The 24,178-nt window shown below is 45.0% G+C and overlaps 1 protein-coding gene across 5 annotated transcripts in view; it reads right to left on the reverse strand.

The window, feature by feature from the left end:
* dmtf1 (cyclin D binding myb-like transcription factor 1) overlaps positions 1-24,178 on the reverse strand; it is a 63,560-nt gene that overhangs the window by 26,939 nt on the left and 12,443 nt on the right. For 4 of the 5 annotated variants that reach the window (XR_010977702.1, XM_068059599.1, XM_068059596.1 and 1 more), the window contains exons 3-8: positions 19,644-19,775; positions 17,091-17,197; positions 16,082-16,199; positions 11,206-11,282; positions 9,257-9,414; positions 9,122-9,154 (exon numbers count right to left, since the gene is read on the reverse strand). Coding sequence is in view for 4 of the 5 variants with exons in the window: in XM_068059599.1 (XP_067915700.1) it covers positions 9,122-9,154; positions 9,257-9,414; positions 11,206-11,282; positions 16,082-16,199; positions 17,091-17,197; positions 19,644-19,775 (625 nt within the window). In the remaining variant the exon portion in view is untranslated. The remainder of the gene's footprint in view (positions 1-9,121; positions 9,155-9,256; positions 9,415-11,205; positions 11,283-16,081; positions 16,200-17,090; positions 17,198-19,643; positions 19,776-24,178) is intronic. The other variant, XM_068059598.1, reaches the window with a different exon arrangement.

A 24,178-nucleotide genomic window follows, 5' to 3' on the forward strand; every position in this document is an offset into this window, starting at 1 on the left:
TACCATTTTGTTTATAGTAACATTATAAAAATTCCCTAAAACACACTGAAGTATAAAATAATTACAAATAAACAAGAAACCAATACTTAATTACAAAATCAGAAACTTAACAGACTATCAAAATACAATGTTTTAATGTCAGTTAAAGTTTTTATTTTCATCTCATCTAAAGTCATCAATAACCTTAATAACCTTCACCATATTGTCCAAAGTCAAAACACAAAGCCAGAGTTGTTTCATTTCCAACACAGATACTGCTAGCTGTTTTTGTTCAGCACGATGGGCTGGATTTTGTTCCCAGCTGGACATCAGGTTCCATGGTGGTGGTGGTGGGGGGGCCCGGAGCAATGAAGTGGCAGCGGCCGCCACAGAACCCGCGCTGGGATTGTTGGGCCCGATCTTCCTAGCGGCGGGGAAGCTCCGTAGCACTCCCTCTGCAATGGGAACCTGCGTTCCATACGCTAATTAGATGTTTGCTTTAATTTAGATGTAACCTGCAGCAATCTTGCCTTCAGTTCCCAATCTTCAGCACGTGTGGCACTCACGTTCCTTCACTTTCCTGTCCAGGGAAAGGTGATGCCACCGAGGTGGGGAAGGGGTGAGCTCTGCAGTATTTGTATAGGAAAGTCGGGGGGGGGGGGGAGGGGGGAAGGGGTCAACTCTGCAGTAATTGTACAGGGAAGGGGGGGGAGAAGAGGTCAACTCTGCAGTATTTGTACAGGGAAGGGGTCAACTCTGCAGAATTTGTATCGGGAAAGGGGGGAAGGGGTCAACTCTGCAGAATTTGTATGGGGGGGAAAGAGGTCAACTCTGCAGTATTTCTGCAGGGAAAGGGGGAAAGGGATCAACTCTGCAGTATTTGCATAGACATGTTGGGGGGGGGGGAGGGTCAACTCTGTAGTATTTGTACAGGGAATGGGGGAAGGGGTCAACTCTGCAGAATTTGTATAGGGAAGGGGGGGGAAGAGGTCAACTCTGCAGTATTTGTGCAGGGAAGGGGGGGCAAGACGTCAACTCTGCAGTATTTGTGCAGGGAAAGGGGGGAAGGGGTCAACTCTGCAGTATTTGTATAGAGAAGGGGGGGGAAGAGGTCAACTCTGCAGTATTTGTGCAGGGAAAGGGGGGAAGGGGTCAACTCTGCAGTATTTGTATAGGGAAGGGGGGGGGGGAAGAGGTCAACTCTGCAATATTTGTACAGGGAAGGGGTCAACTCTGCAGAATTTGTATAGGGAAGGGGGGGTGGAAAAGAGGTCAACTCTGCAGTATTTGCATAGACAAGTGGGGGGGGAAGGGGTCAACTCTGCAGTATTTGCATAGACAAGTGGGGGGGGGGCGAAAGGGTCAACTCTGCAGTATTTGTACAAGGAAGGGGGGGAAGAGGTCAACTCTGCAGTATTTGCATAGACAAGTGGGGGGGGGGGAAGGGTTAACTCTGCAGTATTTGTATAGGGAAGGAGGGAAGGGAGGAAGGGGTCAACTCTGCAGTATTTGTATCAGGAAGGGGTCGACTCTGCAACATTTGTACAGGAAAAGTGGGGAATGGGGTCAACTCTGCAGAATTTGTATAGGGAAGGAGGGAAGGGAGGAAGGCGCTAACTCTGCAGTATTTGTATGGGGAAGTGGGGGAGGAAGGGGTCAACTCTGCAGCATTTGTACAGGGAAAGAGGGAAGGGGTCAACTCTGCAGTATTTGTACAATGAAGGAGGGAAGGGATCAACTCTGCAGTATTTGTACAGGGAAGGGGGGAAGGGGTCAACACTGCAGTATTTGTACAGGGAAGGGGGGGGGGAAGGGTCAACTCTGCAGTATTTGCATAGACAAGTGGGGGGGGGGGGCGAAAGGGTCAACTCTGCAGTATTTGTACAAGGAATGGGGGGGGAAAGAGGTCAACTCTGCAGTATTTGCATAGACAAGTGGGGGGGGGAAGGGTTAACTCTGCAGTATTTGTATAGGGAAGGAGGGAAGGGAGGAAGGAGTCAACTCTGCAGTATTTGTATCGGGAAGGGGGGGGAAGACGTCAACTCTGCAGTATTTGTGCAGGGAAAGGGGGTAAGGGGTCAACTCTGCAGAATTTGTATAGGGAAGGGGGGGGGAAGAGGTCAACTCTGCAATATTTGTACAGGGAAGGGGTCAACTCTGCAGAATTTGTATAGGGAAGTGGGGGGGGGGGGGGAAGAGGTCAACTCTGCAGTATTTGTGCAGGGAAAGGGGGGAAGGGATCAACTCTGCAGTATTTGCATAGACAAGTGGGGGGGGGGTGAAAGGGTCAACTCTGCAGTATTTGTACAAGGAAGGGGGGGGGGAAAGAGGTCAACTCTGCAGTATTTGCATAGACAAGTGTGGGGGGGGGAAGGGTTAACTCTGCAGTATTTGTATAGGGAAGGAGGGAAGGGAGGAAGGGGTCAACTCTGCAGTATTTGTGCAGGGAAAGGGGGTAAGGGGTCAACTCTGCAGAATTTGTATAGGGAAGTGGGGGGGGGGGAAAGAGGTCAACTCTGCAGTATTTGTGCAGGGAAAGGGGGGAAGGGATCAACTCTGCAGTATTTGCATAGAAAAGTGGGGGGGGGCGAAAGGGTCAACTCTGCAGTATTTGCATAGACAAGTGGGGGGGGGGGAAGGGTTAACTCTGCAGTATTTGTATAGGGAAGGAGGGAAGGGAGGAAGGGGTCAACTCTGCAGTATTTGTGCAGGGAAAGGGGGTAAGGGGTCAACTCTGCAGAATTTGTATAGGGAAGTGGGGGGGGGGGGAAAGAGGTCAACTCTGCAGTATTTGTGCAGGGAAAGGGGGGAAGGGATCAACTCTGCAGTATTTGCATAGAAAAGTGGGGGGGGGCGAAAGGGTCAACTCTGCAGTATTTGCATAGACAAGTGGGGGGGGGGGAAGGGTTAACTCTGCAGTATTTGTATCAGGAAGGGGTCGACTCTGCAACATTTGTACAGGAAAAGTGGGGAATGGGGTCAACTCTGCAGAATTTGTATAGGGAAGAGTGGAAGGCGCTAACTCTGCAGAATTTGTATCGGGAAAGGGGGGAAGGGGTCAACTCTGCTGAATTTGTATCGGGAAAGGGGGGAAGGGGTCAACTCTGCAGAATTTGTATGGGGGGGGGAAAAGAGGTCAACTCTGCAGTATTTCTGCAGGGAAAGGGGGGAAGGGATCAACTCTGCAGTATTTGCATAGACATGTTGGGGGGGGGGGAGGGTCAACTGCAGTATTTGTACAGGGAATGGGGGAAGGGGTCAACTCTGCAGAATTTGTATAGGGAAGGGGGGGGGGAAGAGGTCAACTGCAATATTTGCACAGGGAAGGGAGGGGGAAGGGGTCAACTCTGCAGAATTTGTATAGAGAAGGGGGGGGAAGAGGTCAACTCTGCAGTATTTGTGCAGGGAAAGGGGGGAAGGGGTCAACTCTGCAGAATTTGTATAGGGAAGGGGGGGGGGAAGAGGTCAACTCTGCAATATTTGTACAGGGAAGGGGTCAACTCTGCAGAATTTGTATAGGGAAGGGGGGGGTGGAAAAGAGGTCAACTCTGCAGTATTTGCATAGACAAGTGGGGGGGGGAAGGGATCAACTCTGCAGTATTTGCATAGACAAGTGGGGGGGGGGCGAAAGGGTCAACTCTGCAGTATTTGTACAAGGAAGGGGGGGAAGAGGTCAACTCTGCAGTATTTGCATAGACAAGTGGGGGGGGGGGGGAAGGGTTAACTCTGCAGTATTTGTATAGGGAAGGAGGGAAGGGAGGAAGGGGTCAACTCTGCAGTATTTGTATCAGGAAGGGGTCGACTCTGCAACATTTGTACAGGAAAAGTGGAGAATGGGGTCAACTCTGCAGAATTTGTATAGGGAAGGAGGGAAGGGAGGAAGGCGCTAACTGCAGTATTTGTATGGGGAAGTGGGGGAGGAAGGGGTCAACTCTGCAGCATTTGTACAGGGAAAGAGGGAAGGGGTCAACTCTGCAGTATTTGTACAATGAAGGAGGGAAGGGATCAACTCTGCAGTATTTGTACAGGGAAGGGGGGAAGGGGTCAACACTGCAGTATTTGTATCGGGAAAGGGGGGAAGGGGTCAACTCTGCAGAATTTGTATGGGGGGGGGAAAAGAGGTCAACTCTGCAGTATTTCTGCAGGGAAAGGGGGGAAGGGATCAACTCTGCAGTATTTGCATAGACATGTTGGGGGGGGGGGAGGGTCAACTGCAGTATTTGTACAGGGAATGGGGGAAGGGGTCAACTCTGCAGAATTTGTATAGGGAAGGGGGGGGGGGAAGAGGTCAACTGCAATATTTGCACAGGGAAGGGAGGGGGAAGGGGTCAACTCTGCAGAATTTGTATAGAGAAGGGGGGGGAAGAGGTCAACTCTGCAGTATTTGTGCAGGGAAAGGGGGGAAGGGGTCAACTCTGCAGAATTTGTATAGGGAAGGGGGGGGGAAGAGGTCAACTCTGCAATATTTGTACAGGGAAGGGGTCAACTCTGCAGAATTTGTATCGGGAAGGGGGGGGTGGAAAAGAGGTCAACTCTGCAGTATTTGCATAGACAAGTGGGGGGGGGAAGGGATCAACTCTGCAGTATTTGCATAGACAAGTGGGGGGGGGGGCGAAAGGGTCAACTCTGCAGTATTTGTACAAGGAAGGGGGGGAAGAGGTCAACTCTGCAGTATTTGCATAGACAAGTGGGGGGGGGAAGGGTTAACTCTGCAGTATTTGTATAGGGAAGGAGGGAAGGGAGGAAGGGGTCAACTCTGCCGTATTTGTATCAGGAAGGGGTCGACTCTGCAACATTTGTACAGGAAAAGTGGAGAATGGGGTCAACTCTGCAGAATTTGTATAGGGAAGGAGGGAAGGGAGGAAGGCGCTAACTCTGCAGTATTTGTATGGGGAAGTGGGGGAGGAAGGGGTCAACTCTGCAGCATTTGTACAGGGAAAGAGGGAAGGGGTCAACTCTGCAGTATTTGTACAATGAAGGAGGGAAGGGATCAACTCTGCAGTATTTGTACAGGGAAGGGGGGAAGGGGTCAACACTGCAGTATTTGTACAGGGAAGGGGGGGAAGGGTCAACTCTGCAGTATTTGTACAGGGAAGGGGGGAAGGGATCAACTCTGCAGTATTTGTACAGGGAAGGGGGGGAAGGGGTCAACACTGCAGTATTTGTACAGGGAAGGGGAGGGAGGGAAGGGTCAACTCTGCAGTATTTGTACAGGGAAGGGTCAACTCTGCAGTATTTGTACAGGGAAGGGGTTAACTCTGCAGTATTGTACAGGGAAAGGGGGAAGGTTTCAACTCTGCAGTATTTGTATAGGCAAGCGGGGGCGGGGGGGGGGGGGGGGGGAAGGGATCAGCTTTGCTGTATTGTGCAGGGAAGGGGGGAAGGGGTCAACTCTGCAGTATTTGTATCGGGAATGGGGAAGGGGTCGACTCTGCAATATTTGTATCGGGAAGGGGTCAACTCTGCAGTATTTATATAGGGGGGAAGGGATCATCCCTGCATTATTTGTATAGGGAAGTGGGCGGGAAGGGGTCAACTCTGCAGTATTTGTACAGGGAAAAGGGGAAGGGTTAAACTCTGCAGTATTTGTATACGGAAGAGGGGGCAAGGGATCAACTCTGCAGTATTTGTGTAGGGAAGGAGGGGAACAGGGTCAACTCTACAGTATTTGTATCGGGATGTGGGGAGCAGGGGTCAGCTCTGCAGTATTTGTTTAGGGAAGTGGGGGAAAAGGGGTCAATTCTGCAGCATTTGTATAGGGAAGATGCATCTGTCCATGACAGTATTGGTAGGAGTGACCACTGCACAGTCCTTGTGGAGACGAAGTTCCGCCTTCAAATTGAGGATACCCTCCATCGTGTTGTGTGGCACTACCACCATGCTAAATGGGATAGATTTCGAACAGATCTAACAATGCAAAACTGGGCGTCCATGAGGCGCTGTGGGCCATCAGCAGCAGCAGAATTGTACTCAACCACAATCAGTAACCTCATGGCCTGGCACATTCCCCACTCTACTGTTACTATCAAGCCAGGAGACCAACACTGGTTCAATGAAGAGTGCAGGAGGGCATGCCAGGATGTCAAAATGAGGTGTCAACCTGGTGAAGCTACGACACAGGACTATTTGTGTGCAAACTGCGTAAGCAGCCTGCGATAGGCAGAGCTAAGGGATCCCATAACCAACGGATCAGATTTAAGCTCTGCTGTCCTGCCATCCAGTCGTGAATGGTGGTGGACAATTAAACAACTAACTGGAGGAGCTGGCTCCACAAATATCGCCATCATCAATGATGGGGGATCCCAGCACATCAGTGCAAAAGATAAGGCTGAAGCATTTGCAACAATCTTCAGCCAGAAGTGCCAGGTAGATGATCCATCTCGGCCCCCTCCTGAAGTCCCCCGCATCACAGATGCCAGACTTCAGACAATTTGATTCACTCCGCGTGATATCGAGAAACGAGTGAAGGCACTGGATACTGCAAAGGTTATGGGTCCTGACAATATTCCAGCAATAGTAATGAAGACCTGTGCTCCAGAAGTTGCCGCGCCCCTAGCCAACCTGTACCAGTACAGCTACAACACCGGCATCTACCCAGCAATGTGGAAATTTGCCCAAGTATGTCCTGTACACAAAAAGCAAGACAAGTCCAACCTGGCCAATTACCGCCCCATCAGTCTACTCTCAATCATCAGTAAACTGATGGAAGGTGGCCAGTGGCACTTGCTTAGCAATAACCTGCTCAGTGATGCTCAGTTTGGGTTCCACCAGCTCCTGACCTCATTACAGCCTTGGTTCAAACATGGATAAAAGAGCTGAACTCAAGAGGTGAGGTGAGAGTGATTGCCCTTGACATCAAGGCAGCATCTGACCGACAATGGCATCAAGGAGCCCTAGCAAAACTGGAGTCAATGGGAATCAGGGGGAAAACTCTCCGCTGGTTGGAATCATATCTACTGCAAAGGAAGATGGTTGTGCTTGTTGGAGCTCAATTATCTCAGCTCCAGGGCATCATTGCAGGAGTTCCTCAGGGTAGTGTCCTAGGCCCAACCATCTTCAGCTGCTTTAGCAATGACCTTCCTTCAATCATAAGGTCAGAAGTGGGGATGTTCGTTGATGATTGCACAATGTTCAGCACCATTCGCGACTCCTCAGATACTAATGCAGTCCGCGTAAAAATGCAGCAAGACCTGGACAATATCCAGGCATGCGCTGATAAGTGGCAAGGAACATTCGCACCACATGTGCCAGGCAATGACCATCTCCAACAAAAGAGAATCTAACCATCTTCCCACGACATTCAATGGCATTACGATTGCTGAATCCCTCACTATCAGCATGCTAGGGATTACCATTGACCAGAAACTGAACTAGAGTAGCCATATAAATACCGTGGTTACAAGAGCAGGTCAGAGGCTGGGGGTCCTGCGGCAAGTAACTCACCTCCTGACTCCCCAAAGCCTGTCCACCATTTACAAGGCACAAGTCAGGAGTGTGATGGAATACTCTCCACTTGCTTGGATGGGTGCAGCTCCAACAACACTCAAGAAGCTCAACACCATCCAGGACAAAGCAGCCCACTTGATTGGCACCCCGTTCACAAACAGTCACTCCGTTCACCACTGACACACAGTGTCAGCAGTGTGTACCATCTACAAGATACACTTCAGCAACGCACCAAGGCTCCTTAGACAGCGCCTTCCAAACCTACGACCTCGACCAACTAGAAGGACAAGGGCAGTAAATACATGGGAACACCACCACTTGCAAGTTCCCCTCCAAATCACACATTACCCTGACTTGGAACTATATCGCCGTTACTTCACTGTCGCTGGGACAAAATCCTGGAACTCCCTCCCTAACAGCACTGCGAGTGTACCTGCACCAGATGGGCTGCAGCGGTTCAAGAAGGCAGCTCACCACCACCTTCTCAAGGGCGATTAGGGGTGGGCAATAAATGCTGGCCTGGCCAGCGACGCCCACATCCCATGAATTGAAAAAAATAAAGGGGTCAACTCTGCAGTATTTATATAGGGAAGGGGAGGAAGGGGTCAACTCTGCAATATTTGTATAGGGAAGGGGAACAGGGGTCAACTCTGCAGTATTTGTATCGGAAAGGAGGGAAGAGGGGGAAGGGGTCGACTCTGCAGTATTTGTATGGGGATGAGGTCAACTCTGCAGTATTTATATAGGGAAGGGGGGGGAAGGGGTCAACTCTGCAGTATTTGTATCAGGAAGGAGGGAAAAGGGGGAAGGGGTCGACTCTGCAGCATTTGTATGGGGACGAGGTCAACTCTGCAGTATTTATATAGGGAAGGGGGGGGCTAAGGGGTCAATTCTGCAGTCTTTGTATAGGGAAGGGGTCATCGCTGCAGTATTTGTGTAGGGTAGCAGGGGAAGGGGTTAACTCTGCAATATTTGTATAGGGAAGTGGGAGGGAAGGGGTCAATTTTGTAGTATTTGTATGGGGAAGGGGGGGAAGGAATCAACTCTACGGTATTTGTATAGGGAGGGGGGGGGGAAGGGTTAAACTCTGCAGCATTTGTATAGGGAAGGGGTCAACTCTGCAGTATTTGTATAGGGAAGGGTGAACTCTGCAGTATTTGTAGAGGGAAGCGATGGGGGAGGGATCAACTCTGCATTTCGTTGACCTGTCTGCAGGGCTGGCAGCCTTTTAAAAATGGCGCTAGCACCTGCCTGTACCAATGCCGCCCCCGCCACATGATTGGGGGGGCGGGTCGGATGCTGTGAATATGCTAAGTGGCTGCCAGCTGCAGAATCGCAGTGGCGCGGCTGCCATTTTCAGCATGCACCACTGTTCTTGGCAGTGAGACAACAAAATCCAGCCCAACCTGTCCACTCAACTAAACATCTGAACTTCTACTTCTCCCAGACACTGTTCTCAGCCTAACCATCAGACACAAAAACAAGCGGAGACAAGGTACTTATTTGGCTGACAGAATTGCAGCCAGGTGGAAAAATTAGAAAGATCACACTATACCATGCCAGCTGACAAGATAATAAAATCAGCAGAAGCCACAGAAGGCTATAGTCCGAAAGGAGAAGCTGGGAATAGAGAGGATGAAATGGGGATGAAAATTTAAAACAGCTTTACAATAACAAAGCAGAACACAATACTTACTCTTTAAGCTTCTCAATTTCTTGTGGCGTATACCTGATAACAAGAACAGTTCAGAATAGTTAAGAAAACCAAACAATCAAAATAACTTTACATTTTAAAAATTACATCAAAGTATAAAATACAAATTGTTCGTACTTTCCAACATGGTTTCTATTGTCATACATCCGAAGCACCCGTCTATAAACTGCAAACAATGGCCGGTTCAGACCCCTTGCTATCGTCCGGTAGAAATCTTTTCTTTCATCTTTTGACATTTCAAATATGACTTCCGTGGCATCACTTAGTCCATGAATCTACAGCAAAACCAAGAAATCAGGGAGAAACATTGACTTTGGGACACTAACATGTTGCATTGTTCAGAAGCTCCAACTGCCATAAAAATTCAGATCGTAAATATTTTGACATTCTTCCTTTACATAACAAATTACATTTATATAGTGCCTTTAATGTATGGAGGATCTTCAGGGCGAACAGGGAGGTGCAGGAGCGAGTTCAAGAGTGTAGGCCTAGATGGCTGAAGGCTGCTCTAATGGTGCGGGCCGGGGAGGTGTTATGTACAAGAGTCTAAACTCAAAGGATCAGAGTTCTGGGGATCCAACAGGAGTGGGAAGGTCAGAGAGATAGGGAGGGATGAGGCCATTAAAGAAATTAAACACAAGGATGAGAATTTTAAATTGAAACGTTGGAAAACTGGGAACTCATGTAACACAGGGGTGATTGGCAAATGGGACCTAGAATCATAGAAAGTTTAAGGCACAGAAAAGAGGCCACTTGGCCCATCGTGTCTGTGCCAGCCGGAAAACGATCCACCCATTCTAATCCCACCTTCCAACATTTGGTCCCGTAGCCCTGCAGATTCTGACTCCTTTTGAACGAATTGAGGGTTTTTGGCTCAACTACTCTTTCAGGCAATGAGTTCCAGACCCCCACCACCCTCTGGTTGAAAAGTTTTTCCTCAACTCCCCTCTAATTTTTCTGCCAATCACTTTAAATCTATGCCCCCTCTTCACTGACCTTTCTGCTAAAGTGAATAGGCCCTTCACCTCCACTCTATCCATGCCCTTCAAAATTTTGTACATTTTCAAACCTTTGAACGGAGTGAAGAAAAGGTTACAGGCAGCAGAGTTTTGAATGAGCTGAAGTGTGTAGAGGGTGGAGCATCAAAGACCAGCCAGGGGAACATTCAAACAGTTGAGAGGGCAATAACAAAAGGTACAAATTAGTATTTCAATCGCAGATGGGCTGAGGCAAGGGCACAGCTGAGCAATTAAAGAGTTGGAAGTAGGGGATCTTTGTGATGAAGATATGGGGTCAGAAACTCAAGTGGGGATCAAATAGGACTCTTGAGGTCGTGAACAGTTTGGTTCAAACTGGGACAATAGCTGGGAGGAGAATGGAATTAGTGCCAAGGGTACAACGTCTGTGGCAGTGGTCGAAAACAATGGATTTAATATCATGGGAGTAGAGAGGCTACATGAGATAGCTAAGTCAAGGGGTTCCTGTGAGAATGGATAGGAGAGTTTATATGAAGGAAGAGGTTTTAAGAAGACAGGAGGGCAGTGAAATCAGTGGAGCAAAGGTGAGCCGAGATAGTGATTGAAATCAATGAGGATGAGGAGTGCTTCAATGCAGAGGCTGAGGGAAAAAACGAATGGGGATATCTTGGTGAGAGGAACAGGATTAGGTGCTTGAAGGAGGAGATGATAACAGAGGAGTTGGGGGAAGAGTTCATGGTGTGATAAGATGGTAAAAAACCACACCGCTGCTTGTAAAGATGGGTGCCTCGACAGGCCTTTTGGAGAACACCAAGTAAGACACAGAAAGTAACTGTGGATTTATTCACAGGGGATTCAATCCTGGGTTGTTGGCAAAGAGTTGTAAGTCAGAGGAGTAGTGATAGGTTGGGATAGGGATTTGGTAGTAGGTGGCAAAGTATTCGAGAGCTGAGAAGTGAAAGGTGGGATGACTGGGTGACAGGAAAGGAAGGCAATAGAAGAGAAAGGGCCGAGAGACATCAAGAGCAAAAGAGATATAAGCAATGGCCTCAGGTAATAATATTATCATTCTTTTTTATTACTCCTCACCTGTAGATAGTTTTCAATGTTGCTCATTAAAATGTCTATTTCCTCCTTTGACCACATCCCCTGCTTCCACTTGTGGCCTGTTTAATAAAAGTTTGTATATTTTTAAAATTGTTAAAATACTTATACAATGAGTACAGTTGGGTAACCGGTCATAGTTTCAGCAATTTTTCACTTCCAATTTCCAGGCTTGGCAATGCAACCAGGAGAAGCACAAAAGAAGGGCTAGCTGCCAAGGAGCAAAGTAAGCAAAAAAAAAACAACACAGCAGGCTGTTCTTGATATCTCCCAGTAAGGTGATCAAGAGTAGCACTGGGAAATGCCCGAAAGCAGGCCACTGGCAGGCTCTTATGCCTACATAATAGTACAAGACACAGATAGACCTGAAACGTGATTTGGAGAATAGTTGCTTTGAAATAAATACAGCGAAAGTAGTAATTATTGGAATAAACCATCGTTATACGATCAACCACTGTAAGGGCTGAATTTAATGAGTGGCACAGAAATGGACGCCATTCCGTACATCACGTGGGCGGCCAACCCATCGTGATCATGCCACAGGCAGCCATTTTGCATAGTGGAGGCGCGGGTTCCCCCCATCGTGTGGTGGGGGCGGGGCACGAGTCACCAACGACGGCGTCAAATGACTCCAGAACAGGTGCTAGTGCCATATTTAAAAGCCTGCCAGCCCTGCATTCACTCCTGCCTTGGAGTCGCTGGTAGCTTTCATTTGACTGCTGAAAACGTTGCTGAGCTTATTCATGGAACCACCAAACCCAAGAAGGACATCAAAGGATTCCCGAGGCAAGACACAGGATGGCCCCACGGTTCAGTGATACCTGCAGTTTCTCCTCCAGGCTGCAAGGGAAAGGTGGGAGGTTCTCTTCCGTAGAGATGGGAAGAAGTAGTCTACCCGCCTGACCTAGCAAGCCTGGGTGGAGATCGCAGAGGTCGTCAGTAGCCGTAGGGTCACCCACCAGAACTGAGTCCAGTGCCAAAAGAGGACCAACAACGTCATGCATTCAGCATAGACGAGGGGTCCATACCACTTTCATTTTTGGAAAGTGCATGTGACTACGCGGAGAATGCATGAATTGCAGAGGGTGGCACTACCACGGCGCTCGCAGAGGTGCTCAGGTGTTACCTCATCCTGACAGATGCATGGCTGCAACTTGTCCATAGGCTACTGACCTTCATAGCTCACTGCCCTGACAGTGTGTTGCAGCATGACAGATATCAGATCCACCAGTTAGGGATGAGGGGTTAACACTAGCAGAACTGTCACATTAATCTCTCTGCCAATCTCTACTATCTCCATCCTTCCTCTTGCAGGACAAGAGCACCCACAACAGGAGGGAGACAGCCCAGACTGGTTAGAGGAGTTCCTGATCTGTGGTCTCTCACCACCGCTGAGGAAGAGGCATTGGAACTGGCGGGCACCCAGGACGGTCGTGCAATTTTGGACGGGGAGACTGGAATCCCAGCACGAGAGCATTAGGATTGGCTTCCATCGACATACTCATTAATGTTGGAGACCCACATCATACGTGGCTGGCATGAGGAGATCTGCACAGCCTAACCCACACATCTCCATCTTGACATCTTGTGTTCCTTTTTTTATTCGTTCATGGGATATGGGTAACGCTGGCTAGGCCAGCATATATTGCCCATCCCTAATTGCCCTTGAGAAGGTGCTGGTGAGCTGCCTTCTTGAACCGCTGCAGTCCTTGGGGTGTAGGTACACCCACAGTGCTGTTAGGAAGGGAATTCCAGGATTTTGACCCAGCGACAGAGAAGAAATGGCAATTCAGTTCCAGGTCAGGATGGTGTGCAGCTTGGAGGAGAAGTTGCTGGTGGTAGTGTTCCCATGCATCTGCTGCCCATGTCCTTCTAGATGGTAGAGGTTGCGGGTTTGGAAGGTGTTTTCGAAGGTGTTTTGGTGATTTCCTGCAATGCATCTTGTAGATGGCACACACTGCTGCCACTGTGCATTGCTGGTGAAGGGAGTGAATGTTGAAGATGGTGGATGGGGTGCCAATCAAACGGGCTGTTTTGTTCTGGATGATGTCAAGCTTCTTGAGTGTTGTTGGAGTGGCACTCATCCAGGCAAGTGCAAAGTACTCCATCACACTCTTGACTTATGCCCTGTAGATGGTGGACAGGCATAGAGGAGTCAGGAAGTGAGTTACTCGCTGCAGAATTCCCAGCTCTGACCTGCTCTTGTAGCCACAGCAGTTATGTGGCTGGTCCAGTTCAGTTTCTGGTCAACAGTGATCGCCAGGATGTTGATAGTGGGGGATTCAGCAAAGGTAATGCCATTGAACGTCAAGGGGAGATGGTTAGATTCTCTCTTGTTTGAGATGGCCATTGCCTGGCACTTATGTGGTGCGAATGTTACTTGCCATTTATCAGGTTTTTAAAAAAAGCAGCTATAGGTTATAAGGGAATAGTGGCTACACTGTACTTTTATTTTGAGATGACTGGGAGTCCATTCCAAGGAAACAAGACATTCAAGAAGTTTGTACAATTATATAAACTGTCAGACAGAACTTCAAATGGCTTAAAAACTGAGTGCCCTGAACATAAAGAATTTTGAAAGTTAAATGAAAATGTAATTATCTTACAGGCTATGTGGTGCAGCAGTTTATAACACTGCACTCCCATCTTTGGAACTATTACTGTAAAAATTTAAAAGCAATAGGTTTGGTCTAAATCCAGTTTCTATGGCAAAATTCCCAGGATAAAACGACTGTAAAATCTGACAATCTTATGCAGACAGCTTCAAAGTTGTCATTTATTTCCCAAAAGTAAAGGAATGAGCTATGAACAAAGACTGAAGCTTAAAACTTACAATTTCAAAATTGGGGCGGCACAGTGGCGCAGTGGTTAGCACCGCAGCCTCACAGCTCCAGCAACCCGGGTTCAATTCTGGGTACTGCCTGTGTGGAGTTTGCAAGTTCTCCCTGTGTCTGCGTGGGTTTCCTCCGGGTGCTCCGGTTTCCTCCCACAGCCAAAAGACTTGCAGGTTGATAGGTAAATTGGCCATTATAAATTTCCCCTAGTATAGGTAGGTGGTAGGGGAATATAGGGACAGGTGAGGATGTGATAGGAATATGAGATTAGTGTAGGATTAGTATAAAAGGGTGGTTAATGGTCGGCACAGACTCGGTGGGCCGAAGGGCCTGTTTCAGTGCTGTATCTCTAAATCTAAAATCTAAAGATCTAAAATCTAAATCTAAAAATGCGAAAGTTAAAAGAAGGTATCCAATATATGAAGTGATGTACAAGTACAAGAGTTTAGAAGAATGAGAGGTGATCTCATTGAAACATATAAAATTCTTAAGGGACAGGGTAGATGCTAGCAGGATGTTTCCCCTGGCTGGGGAATCTAGAAATAGATGTCACAATCTCAGGATAAGTAGTCGGCCATTTAGGACTGAGAAGAAATTTCTTTACTCAGAGGGTTGTGAACCTTTGGAATTCTCTACCCGAGACAGCTGTGGATGCTCAGTCGTTGAGTATATTCAAGGCCAAGATTGATAGATTTTTGGCTACTAAGGGAATCATGAGATATGGGGATAGTGCAGGAAGGTATAGCTGAGGTAAAAGATCAGCCATGGTCTTGCTGACTGGCGGAGCAGGGGCAATGGGCTGAATGACTACTCCTGCTCCTAATCCTTATTTTCTTATGTTAGCAAGGTAAAGCCATAGCATTAATTAAGTCTTAAGACTGGCTGATGACTCATCTGTGGTAATTTCAACAATCAAGTCTTGTTCACCTCTCACCCCTGTACTCACTGACCTATACTGGCTCCCGGTCAAGCAACGTCTTGCTTTTAAAATTCTCATCCTTGTTTTTGAATCACTCCATGGCCTCCCCCCTCCCTATCTCTGTAATCTCCTCCAGCCCCACAACCCTCAGAGATATCTGTACTCCTCCAATTCTGGCCTTGAGTATCCCCGATTTTAATTGCTCCACCATTGGTGCCTGCGCTTTAGTTGCCTAGGCCCTAAGCTCTGGAATTCCCTCCCTACATCTCTCCACCTCGCTACACTGCTTTCCTCCTTTAAGACACTCCTTAAAACCTACATCTTTGACCAAGCCTTTGGTCATCTGGTCTAATAGCTCATCATACAGCTTGGTATATTTTATTTTATATGCTCATGCAAAGTGCCTCGGGATGTTGTATTACGTTAAAGGTGCTATTTAAGTATAAGTTGTTGTTGTTTAAGTTTCTCTACTTCTCTGCCCTTTTCCTTGCTTAATTTCACCCTACACATTACCTCTCCCAACCATGTCACAGCTGCCACTCTCCAACCAAGCCAGTACAGCTCCAGCAAATTTTTCTTCTCCTACATCTGTGTGGTCACCTCCACTGTGTCATAGGAAGAAACACAGGTTTAGGAGTCGGCCATTCAGCCCATTAAGCCTGTTCCGTCAATTCTACATGGTGCAGGATTTCATAATGAAACACTAGAAAATGTTTTTCAAGTTGATTTTTTTAAACATTTGTTTTGCACATTGTGGTGTTATAATCATCAGTTTTGATTTTTTGCCAAATCAAAAAATATATTGGTAAATTCACATTTCTGATTATACATTTTGATAAGAAACAAACATAAGTGATGGCATACAGGTCAATGAAAGGTCCTTTACTTTAGATGACAAGCCCACGATTACATTATACTGTATATCACACAATAATTTGCCTCAAGACTTAACAGGATGAAAGTATTTTGAACAAAACTTTAGATTTTTCATTTTCATGATGATTTTATTAGTTTAGTTGCGTATACTTGCAGAACACAATTTTCTTTCCTATAAATACCATCACATAAAGTGTAAAATCTATTTTGGGAGATGCACCAATGTTCCTACCCTTGTTCTGTAGTGTATCCTTATCTTCTTTTGTTGTAAACCAGGCTTGACTAACAGGATCCAAATCTTCACTGTTTTGGGGAGAAATGCCTTCCATTTGATCTTCATTGTGCAAGATCTATATGTAAACAAGAAACAAAGGAAGAACCTGAATTTAAATAGTGCCTTTCTTGACCTCAGGACATCCCAATACACTTCAAAGCAAAATCACTGTTGTAATGTAGGGAAATGCAGCAGCCAATATGTGCACAAGGCCCCGCAGACAGCAACGAGATAAACGACCAGCTGCTTTAGGTTGTGTTGGTTGAGGGATCTATATATGCCAGGATATCAGGATAACGTCATTGCCCTTTATTGAATAGTGCTATGGGATCTTTAATTTGCAACTGAAAGGGCAGACAGGGCCTCTGTTTAACCTGCCATCCAAAAGACAGCACCACTGAAATGTCAGCCTAAGCTGCGTGTTCAAGTCTTTGGAATGGGGCTCGAGCCCATGACTCAGAAGTGAAAGTGTTCCGAATATCAGGCAATTAAATGAAAGGAGAGAGACAGCAGAGATTTTTTTTGTCGGAGGGTGAAGTTCCCTTTTTCAAAGTAATTCTCCTTCCTCTCTTTCCACATTTTATTGGTCTCCCAAGGCCATGGATTATTCATGGTCAACAGAGGGAGACAACTGAACGGCTCACCTTTTCATTAGAAGCCTGTCTTCAGCCTAAATAACTAAAAATTGTTAACAATTACACGACAAATTAGCTAGTTTTTAAATCACCTTATGTAGAATGATAGAATTAAGCAGCTTATATCTAGCTAAGTCTTAGGCAAAAATTGTTTAATTTTTGCCCCATAGTCCATACTGACTGTTAATCATTTATAACTTTGAAACAGGAGCAAAAGTAGGTGACATGATAAGAAGGAAACAAATGTTTCAGTTAGGAGATTTTAAAATTAATTCAGAGTTTCTTTTCTTATTAGTTTACAACAGGAGTAATTTCTTAGAATGAACACTTACCTGTATCTGAGTAATAGTTTCACTGTCTTCAATTTCAGTTGCATGAGTCAGCTCGGATGCTGCCTCTCCAGTCATGGTTACCTCAAAACTTTGGTCGTTGTCTGAAACTGTTAACATAAAATATGCACAAAAGGTCCAGAATATTGTAGCAGAAGAATCAAGGGAATTTAAAAACAAGCAAATTCTGAAAGCTAAAGATCAATAGGCCAAGATTAATTTATTCCTATTGTCCCAACAGGGACGCTTATGGTAGTTGGTAATGCGGAATTTTCCTTGCAGGGTAATTATAGGAATAGCTAAAGACCATTGTAAATCTTTACTTAAACAGCACCAATACGTGGCAAGGTTGGGGGGGGGGGGGGATTAAAGCGGGGAGCTAGAGTGGGGAAGTAGATACACTTTCAATATAAAGGACAGGTGTTCAACTTATGAGTAAAGTACCCTAGGGATTCTTAGATCTTAGAAGTTTGATAAGGTCATCATAGACTCATTTATGACAGAGAAAGAGGTCGTTAGATACATGGAGTCCATGCCAGCTCTCCGTAGAGCAATCCAGCCAGTCCCATTCCCTCGCTCTATCCCCGTAGCCCTGCAAGTTTATTTCCTTCAAGTGTCCATCCAATTTCCATTTGAAATCATCGATTGTCTCTGCCTCCACCACCCTCATAGGCAGTGAGTTCCAGGTCATTACCACTCGCTACGCAAAAATATTCTTCCCTACATTCCCCCTGCATCTCTTGCCCAAAACCTTCAATCATTGTTCCTTAGTCCATGTACCACTGATGGGAACAGCTTTTCTTTGTCGACCTTTATCTAAACCCGTCACAATTTTGTACACCTCTATCAAATCTCCCCTCAATCTCCTTTGCTCCAACAAGAACAAGCCCAGCTTCTCCAACCTAACCTTGTAACTAAAATCCCTCATCCCTGGAACCATTTTGGTAAATCTCCTCTGCACCCTCTCAAGGACCCTCAAATCCTTCCTAAAGTGTGGTGACAAAAACTGGACACAATACTCTAGTTGAGGCCTAACCCGAGCTTTACAGAGGTTCAGCATAACTTCCCTGCTTTTGTACACAATACCTAAGATCCCATATGCTTTGCTGACCACTCTCTCAATATGTCCTGCCACCTTCAAAGATCTATGCAAATGCATCCCAGGTCCCTCTGCTGCTGCGCATTTTTTTTAGAACTGTGCCATTAAGTTTATATGATCTTTCCCCCATCCCTTCTGCCAAAATGCAGCACCTCACACTTCTCTGTATTAAATTCCATTTGCCACTTGTCTGCCCATTCTGCTAGCCTATCATATTTCTGTTTGTTTGGAGTTGGGCATGCTGCAACACAGTGGCCAGATTTTGCAGTTGCAATGAGAGGAAAACAGTCAGCGTTTGTCAACATTACAACTGTGAAATTGACAGCGACTTCTGGCATCTGCAGATGCACTGTCAAAATGCGGAAATTCAAAAGTTGCTGTCAGTCATTCCCAACTCCTCCACAAGGTGCGCTGTGAAGTCTTCACTGATGTGGTGTAACTGGTTTTTAATGGCGTGCTAAGTCATAATCATTGAACAGCCTCTTTGGCCCTGAAAAACTTTTTTTTAATTTATGGAATGCCAAATTTCTCTATTATGGTAAAAAAAAATCCCAGATTTTTAAAATAATAAACATTTTTTTAAAAGTTTGTTGGATATTTCAGCTTCTACCTTAATCCCACGTGTCTTTCCCAATCTTTGTTTTGCTGTCTGTAAAATGATTAAAAAGTGAAGGATAATCAGTGCTTTTTACTTCCTGAGTTTCTGTCTGTGAGAATTCTCCAATGTGATTGGTTGCTTAGACTGTTTGATGACATCACTGTTGCTGGACACTCGGAGAACCTCAACAGCTGACACCGGAATGAAATTAACATTGGGAAAGGTGAAAACCATGCCAGAGATGGCTAGATCTTTGTGGGCGGCTTTCTTCAAAGTCAGCAGTGAGCGACGTTAATTGGCCACTGGCTGCAAAATCCGGGCAAATTTCTTCAATGATGCTATTCGGATATATTCAATACTGTTTAGAAATGTCAATAATATTATAAAATGAAATTTTTATATGAATAAAATGTCCATTGCAAATCCATTAAAAAAATTGTGCAGGTCTTTTGTTGTAACACAATGGCAGGACTCAAAATCCATTTTCACAAGGTCAATCTAGAACATGTGGGGGGTGGGGGGTGTAGAAATTGTTGGGTCATACTGCGGTGATATGTCTTTGCAAAATATGTCTTTTTAATGAAAGTGCCCATTGACATTTCTACTTTCTGCCTTTGTCACAATCAGCTTTTGCATGATCTATAGTTTTGAAAATACAGTTATTGAATATAATGCTGTAGACTTGCAGCGTAGTACAATACAGAACACCATGGAGCAGGCAGTTTACACAAACTGATTCTGAATTGCAACAGTCAGAAGAATTTAAAGTCATTATTTGACGATCACAGGAAGTCATATTTATACATGACAAAATGAACTCACATTGATGAACTACAGCAAATATTTGTAATGATCTTACTTGGAAGTGTAACAACTGACTGTACTGCTGCAAATGGGCCAGCAATACCTGTAGATTCAAGACTAGCATCATCTTCAGTCGACAAGCAAAGCCTTTTGTGTAGAGGTTCTTGATTGTCCTCAGATTCCAAATCTACATTTGGTAGAAAGAAAAAAGTAGTTCTTGTAGGATAAAAGGAAAAAGTATGTTGTAGTGAATTTTAAATAACCCTTACTATCATATATGATACAGAAACATTAAAGATAAGCAGCAGGCTAGGCACTGTATTAGCGATAGAAGAATGCATCATCATCACCGTCTTCGATTCAATCAAATGATATATTCCCAAATTAGGTGCGGCACCAAAAGGCACACAAAAAATCTTTTCTGCAGGAAGAGGGAGATTATGATCTTTCCCACAAGGAACAGGGAAATCGCAAATACAAAAGAGTCACCTTGGTCTTTCTTAGTCGCTGGATCAAAAGTAACATGGGTAGGTGTCTGGGGAAGGTCAGCTATCCACTCCAGATGCATGAAACTGGGAGCAAATAGATGAAATTTTAATAATATGAAAAACTTATTTGCCCCACAAGGCAGACTTTTTTGGTTGTTCTAAACTTCATTGCCTACTTTCTAACTGGCTTAAGTCCAGAAATTGGTTTGCCTCGAAAAATCCTTTATTCCAAAATACCACTGTGGAAGGCTACAGAGTAACAAAATGGTGGGAAATGCCGATGCTCTGGGGAGAACCTGGTTCCTTCATTACAACTTCTTTCACCACAGTCCTCAAATGAAAACACTGGTGGACCCTAAACTGACCAAGAACGGGGATGACAAAAATTGTTGAGAAATGGCTGCAGGTGTGAAATTGGAGAGCTGAAGCAAACACTTGAATACTGCGTGATGTAGTGCACCCGTCAAAATCTGAAACTCACAATGAGTGATTCAAGATAAATGACAACAAAGGTTCTAGTTGCGGTTTTGGAGTGACAAACCGTAAAGACCCATGTTGGATCCATATTGGATCTGGAGGTTGCCCTGAAGCGGCACAGTAGCTGATAGCATCTATGCCATACAGCAAACCTGTGGACAGTGTTAAAAGTGAAAACCTTTTTGCACAGTGACGCTCACTTCTCATGTTGTTAAGCAGGAATTGCAAGAGGACAAAAGGTGAACAACAACCTGCACTAACTCAGTTGCTGACTAGTTGCTCATGACATGCAAAAAGCATGTGAATATGTTTCTGGTGTCTATACAGTAGCAGAAATAAAATGATTAATATAACCCAATTATACTAATCAGTATAAAGGGACTACAACACATAAACCAAGAAAAACTTAATTTTGGCAAAGGAAATTTTATTATATTTGGATGATTGTGGATTTCACAGTATCTAATCGATCTATCGATCAAAGTAATGCACTGCCCATCATGTAAGCTGTAATGCTACTTTACGCTGTCACACCTCGAATGTCAAACCTTTTTACACTCAAATACTTTGTCATACTTGCATCTAATTGGCTCAAATGTAATATTGATAAAACAGCAACAAATCATACCTAAGAACAGAATCAAATGTGAGGAAAGTTTTGTGAAGTTAGCATGAATCGCTATTTTAAATTTAGAGCTGAGGGAAATTTTAACAGTAAAAATATTTATATCGTGAGAAACTGATAAAAATGATTTAACCATAAAATTCTTATTCTTACTTGTAGAGTCACCAAAACAGAGTGTTAAACTCCTGTATTTACAGACAGCCCTCCTACTGAATTTGATGAGTTTTGTTGGAATTTGAAATATAGGGTCGGCCTTAGCTCCCATTTCTCAAATGTTACACCGCTTTTCAAGAAAGGAGATAGAGAGAAAACAGAGAACTCCAGGCCAGTTAGCCGAATATCAGTCGTTGGGAAGATGCTGGAAACTATTATTAAAGAAGTCTTAACAATGCACTTGGAAAAACATAGTATGATTAGAACAAGTCAGCATGGTTTTAGTAAAGGGAAATCCTGTTTTCACAAATTTATTAGAGTTTTTGAGGATGTAACCAGTAGAGTAGATAAAGGGGAACCAGTAGATGTAGTATACATGGATTTCCAAAAGGCATTTGATAAGGTGTCACATAAAAGATTAATAGGCAAGATAAGGGCTCAGGGTGTTGGGGGCAATATATTAGCATGGATAAAGAATTGGTTAACAGACAGAAAGCAGAGAGTGGGCATACATGGGACATTTTCAAGTTGGCAAGCAGTGAATAGTGGGGTGCCGCAAGGATCAGTGCTGGGGCCTCGGCTATTTACACCCTATATTAATGACTTGGATGAAGAAACAGAGAGTAATGTATTTATGTTTGTTGATGACACAAAGCTCGGTGGAAAGGTAAGCTGTGGGGAGGACAGAGAGAGGCTGCAAAAAGATATAGACAGGTTAAGATTTACTAAATTGGTCTCTGGGATGAGGGGGTTGTCCTATGATGAGAGGCTGATTAAATTGGGCTTGGATTTTCTGGAGTTTAGAAGAATGAGAGGCGATCTAATTGAAACATACAAGATTCTGAAAGGGCTTGATAGGGTAGAAGCTGAGAGATTGTTTCCGCTGGTTGGGGAATCTAGAATCTAGACACAATCTCAGGATAAGGGGCCAATCATTCAGGACTGAGATGAGGAAAAAATTACTACACTCAAAGGGTTCTGAATCTTTGGAATTCTCTGCCTCAGAGGGTTGTGGATACTCCATCGTTGAATACATTTAAGGCTGGGATAGATAGATTTTTGGTCTCACAGGGAATCAAGGGATATGGGGAGCGGGCAGGAAAGTGGAATTGAAGCCCAGGATTAGCCGTGATTGTACTGAATGGCGGATCAGGCTCAATGGGTCATATGGTCTATTTCTGCTCCTATTTCTTGTGTTCTCACTGTAATTGTCTTGACTGGCTGCTGTTCATGCAGGTTTTTCCTCTGAATCTAATGAACATTCAGAGAACATGCCAACATATGTTGTTTGTAAGTCCCACTCCCTTCCAGTCAGTGATGGAAAGTGTTGAAGCAGTGAGGTGACTGTATTTCTTCTGATGGTTTTCATTTTTAAAGTTTTGAAAACCATGAACTTTTGGATTAAAAGATTCCAACCACATATCCTGTCCATCATAAATACCATCTTCTTTCCACCAGTGTTACATTACCCAACTCCTCGCTTACTTTAGCCCATGTGCTGCTGAAACCCTCATCCATGCCTTTTATCACCTCCAGACTTGGCTACTCCAATCGATCCTCCGCCACAGCTCAGCCACAATTATACTGCCCGTATTCAATCCCACACCAAGTCCCATTTGCCAATCCCTTATTGCCCTATGCTAACTCCTGCTATCCCAAAATTTTCAATTTAAAATTCCTATCCTCACGTTGAAATTCCTTCATGGCCTTGTCCTTTGTTATTGCTGTCATCCCCTCCAGTCCTACAAATTCCCCCTCCCCCAAGCCTTATTCCTCTAACTTGGCCTGTTGTGCTTCACTTCACATTGACGGTCATAGTTTTTATGAAGGGTGCATTTTGCCTGCATAAATTTGTCTTGCTACAATTACACATACTGTCCTCAACCCACTATGTGAACATCCCATAAGAATCTGTAGCAACAATTTTCATTTCTCCCTGGGGTAAGTTTTTTGTCCAGTTAACTTGCACAAATGAATTTTAATTTTTGTTAAATTCAAATACTCTCAGCACTAATTCTCTCTACACTTCAAAATTTAAAGCAAAAATTGGGTTTTATATCATTCCTGTTCAGTGCTTGCCTCACCCATGTTATTTACCCTTTCTGAGTTCACAATTTAAGTGTGAAAAATGTAAATATAAAACTAAAAATATATAACTTCACAATTACATCTGTGAACCAATATTTCAATTATCCTCTGGCCTCTAATCCTGCTTCACTTGAACACTACACTTGGCCTTGACTCCTCGGGGCTTGCTTGGAAAATTGTGTTAAGAAGGGGTGGTAAAGGCCCAGAAACAGGATTAATAGCCTCACCTCTCCATTAATCCTGACGATTGACTTGATGTAACTTTCACAAGAGGTCTGCTGGGGGAAGTTAAAACGCCTGTCTGAAGTGGTCAGCCTCTCACTCACGTTAGGACCCTGAATGAGATTTTCTGGGGCACGTGGGGGAAGCTTGCGCCGTGCACACTCTGTCCAACTGCACTGCCGTTCTGATCAGCAAATGGCCAGAATTATATATATATTTTTAAAATTGTGTTTTTGTGGAGTTCCACAAAACCACTGCGGGTCTGACCTTGCCCCTCCTCAGCATCGCAGCCACCCTACCCCAGACAGAATAGAGAGGAAATGTTCCCATTGGGTCGAGAATGTGACGACACAGATTTAAAGTGATTGGAAAATGAATCAAAGGTGACATGAGGAAAAACCTGTTCATGCAGGAAGTGGTTACAATCTGGAATGCACTACCTGAGAAGGTAGTGGAAGCAGATTTAACTGTGGCTTTTGTTACAACCAGGTGCAAAAGGTGTCTCGGGGTCAATTACTATCTTCACCTGATCTTATT

This window comes from Heterodontus francisci, chromosome 27 (assembly GCF_036365525.1).
Source record: "Heterodontus francisci isolate sHetFra1 chromosome 27, sHetFra1.hap1, whole genome shotgun sequence".
Taxonomy (NCBI): domain Eukaryota; kingdom Metazoa; phylum Chordata; class Chondrichthyes; order Heterodontiformes; family Heterodontidae; genus Heterodontus; species Heterodontus francisci.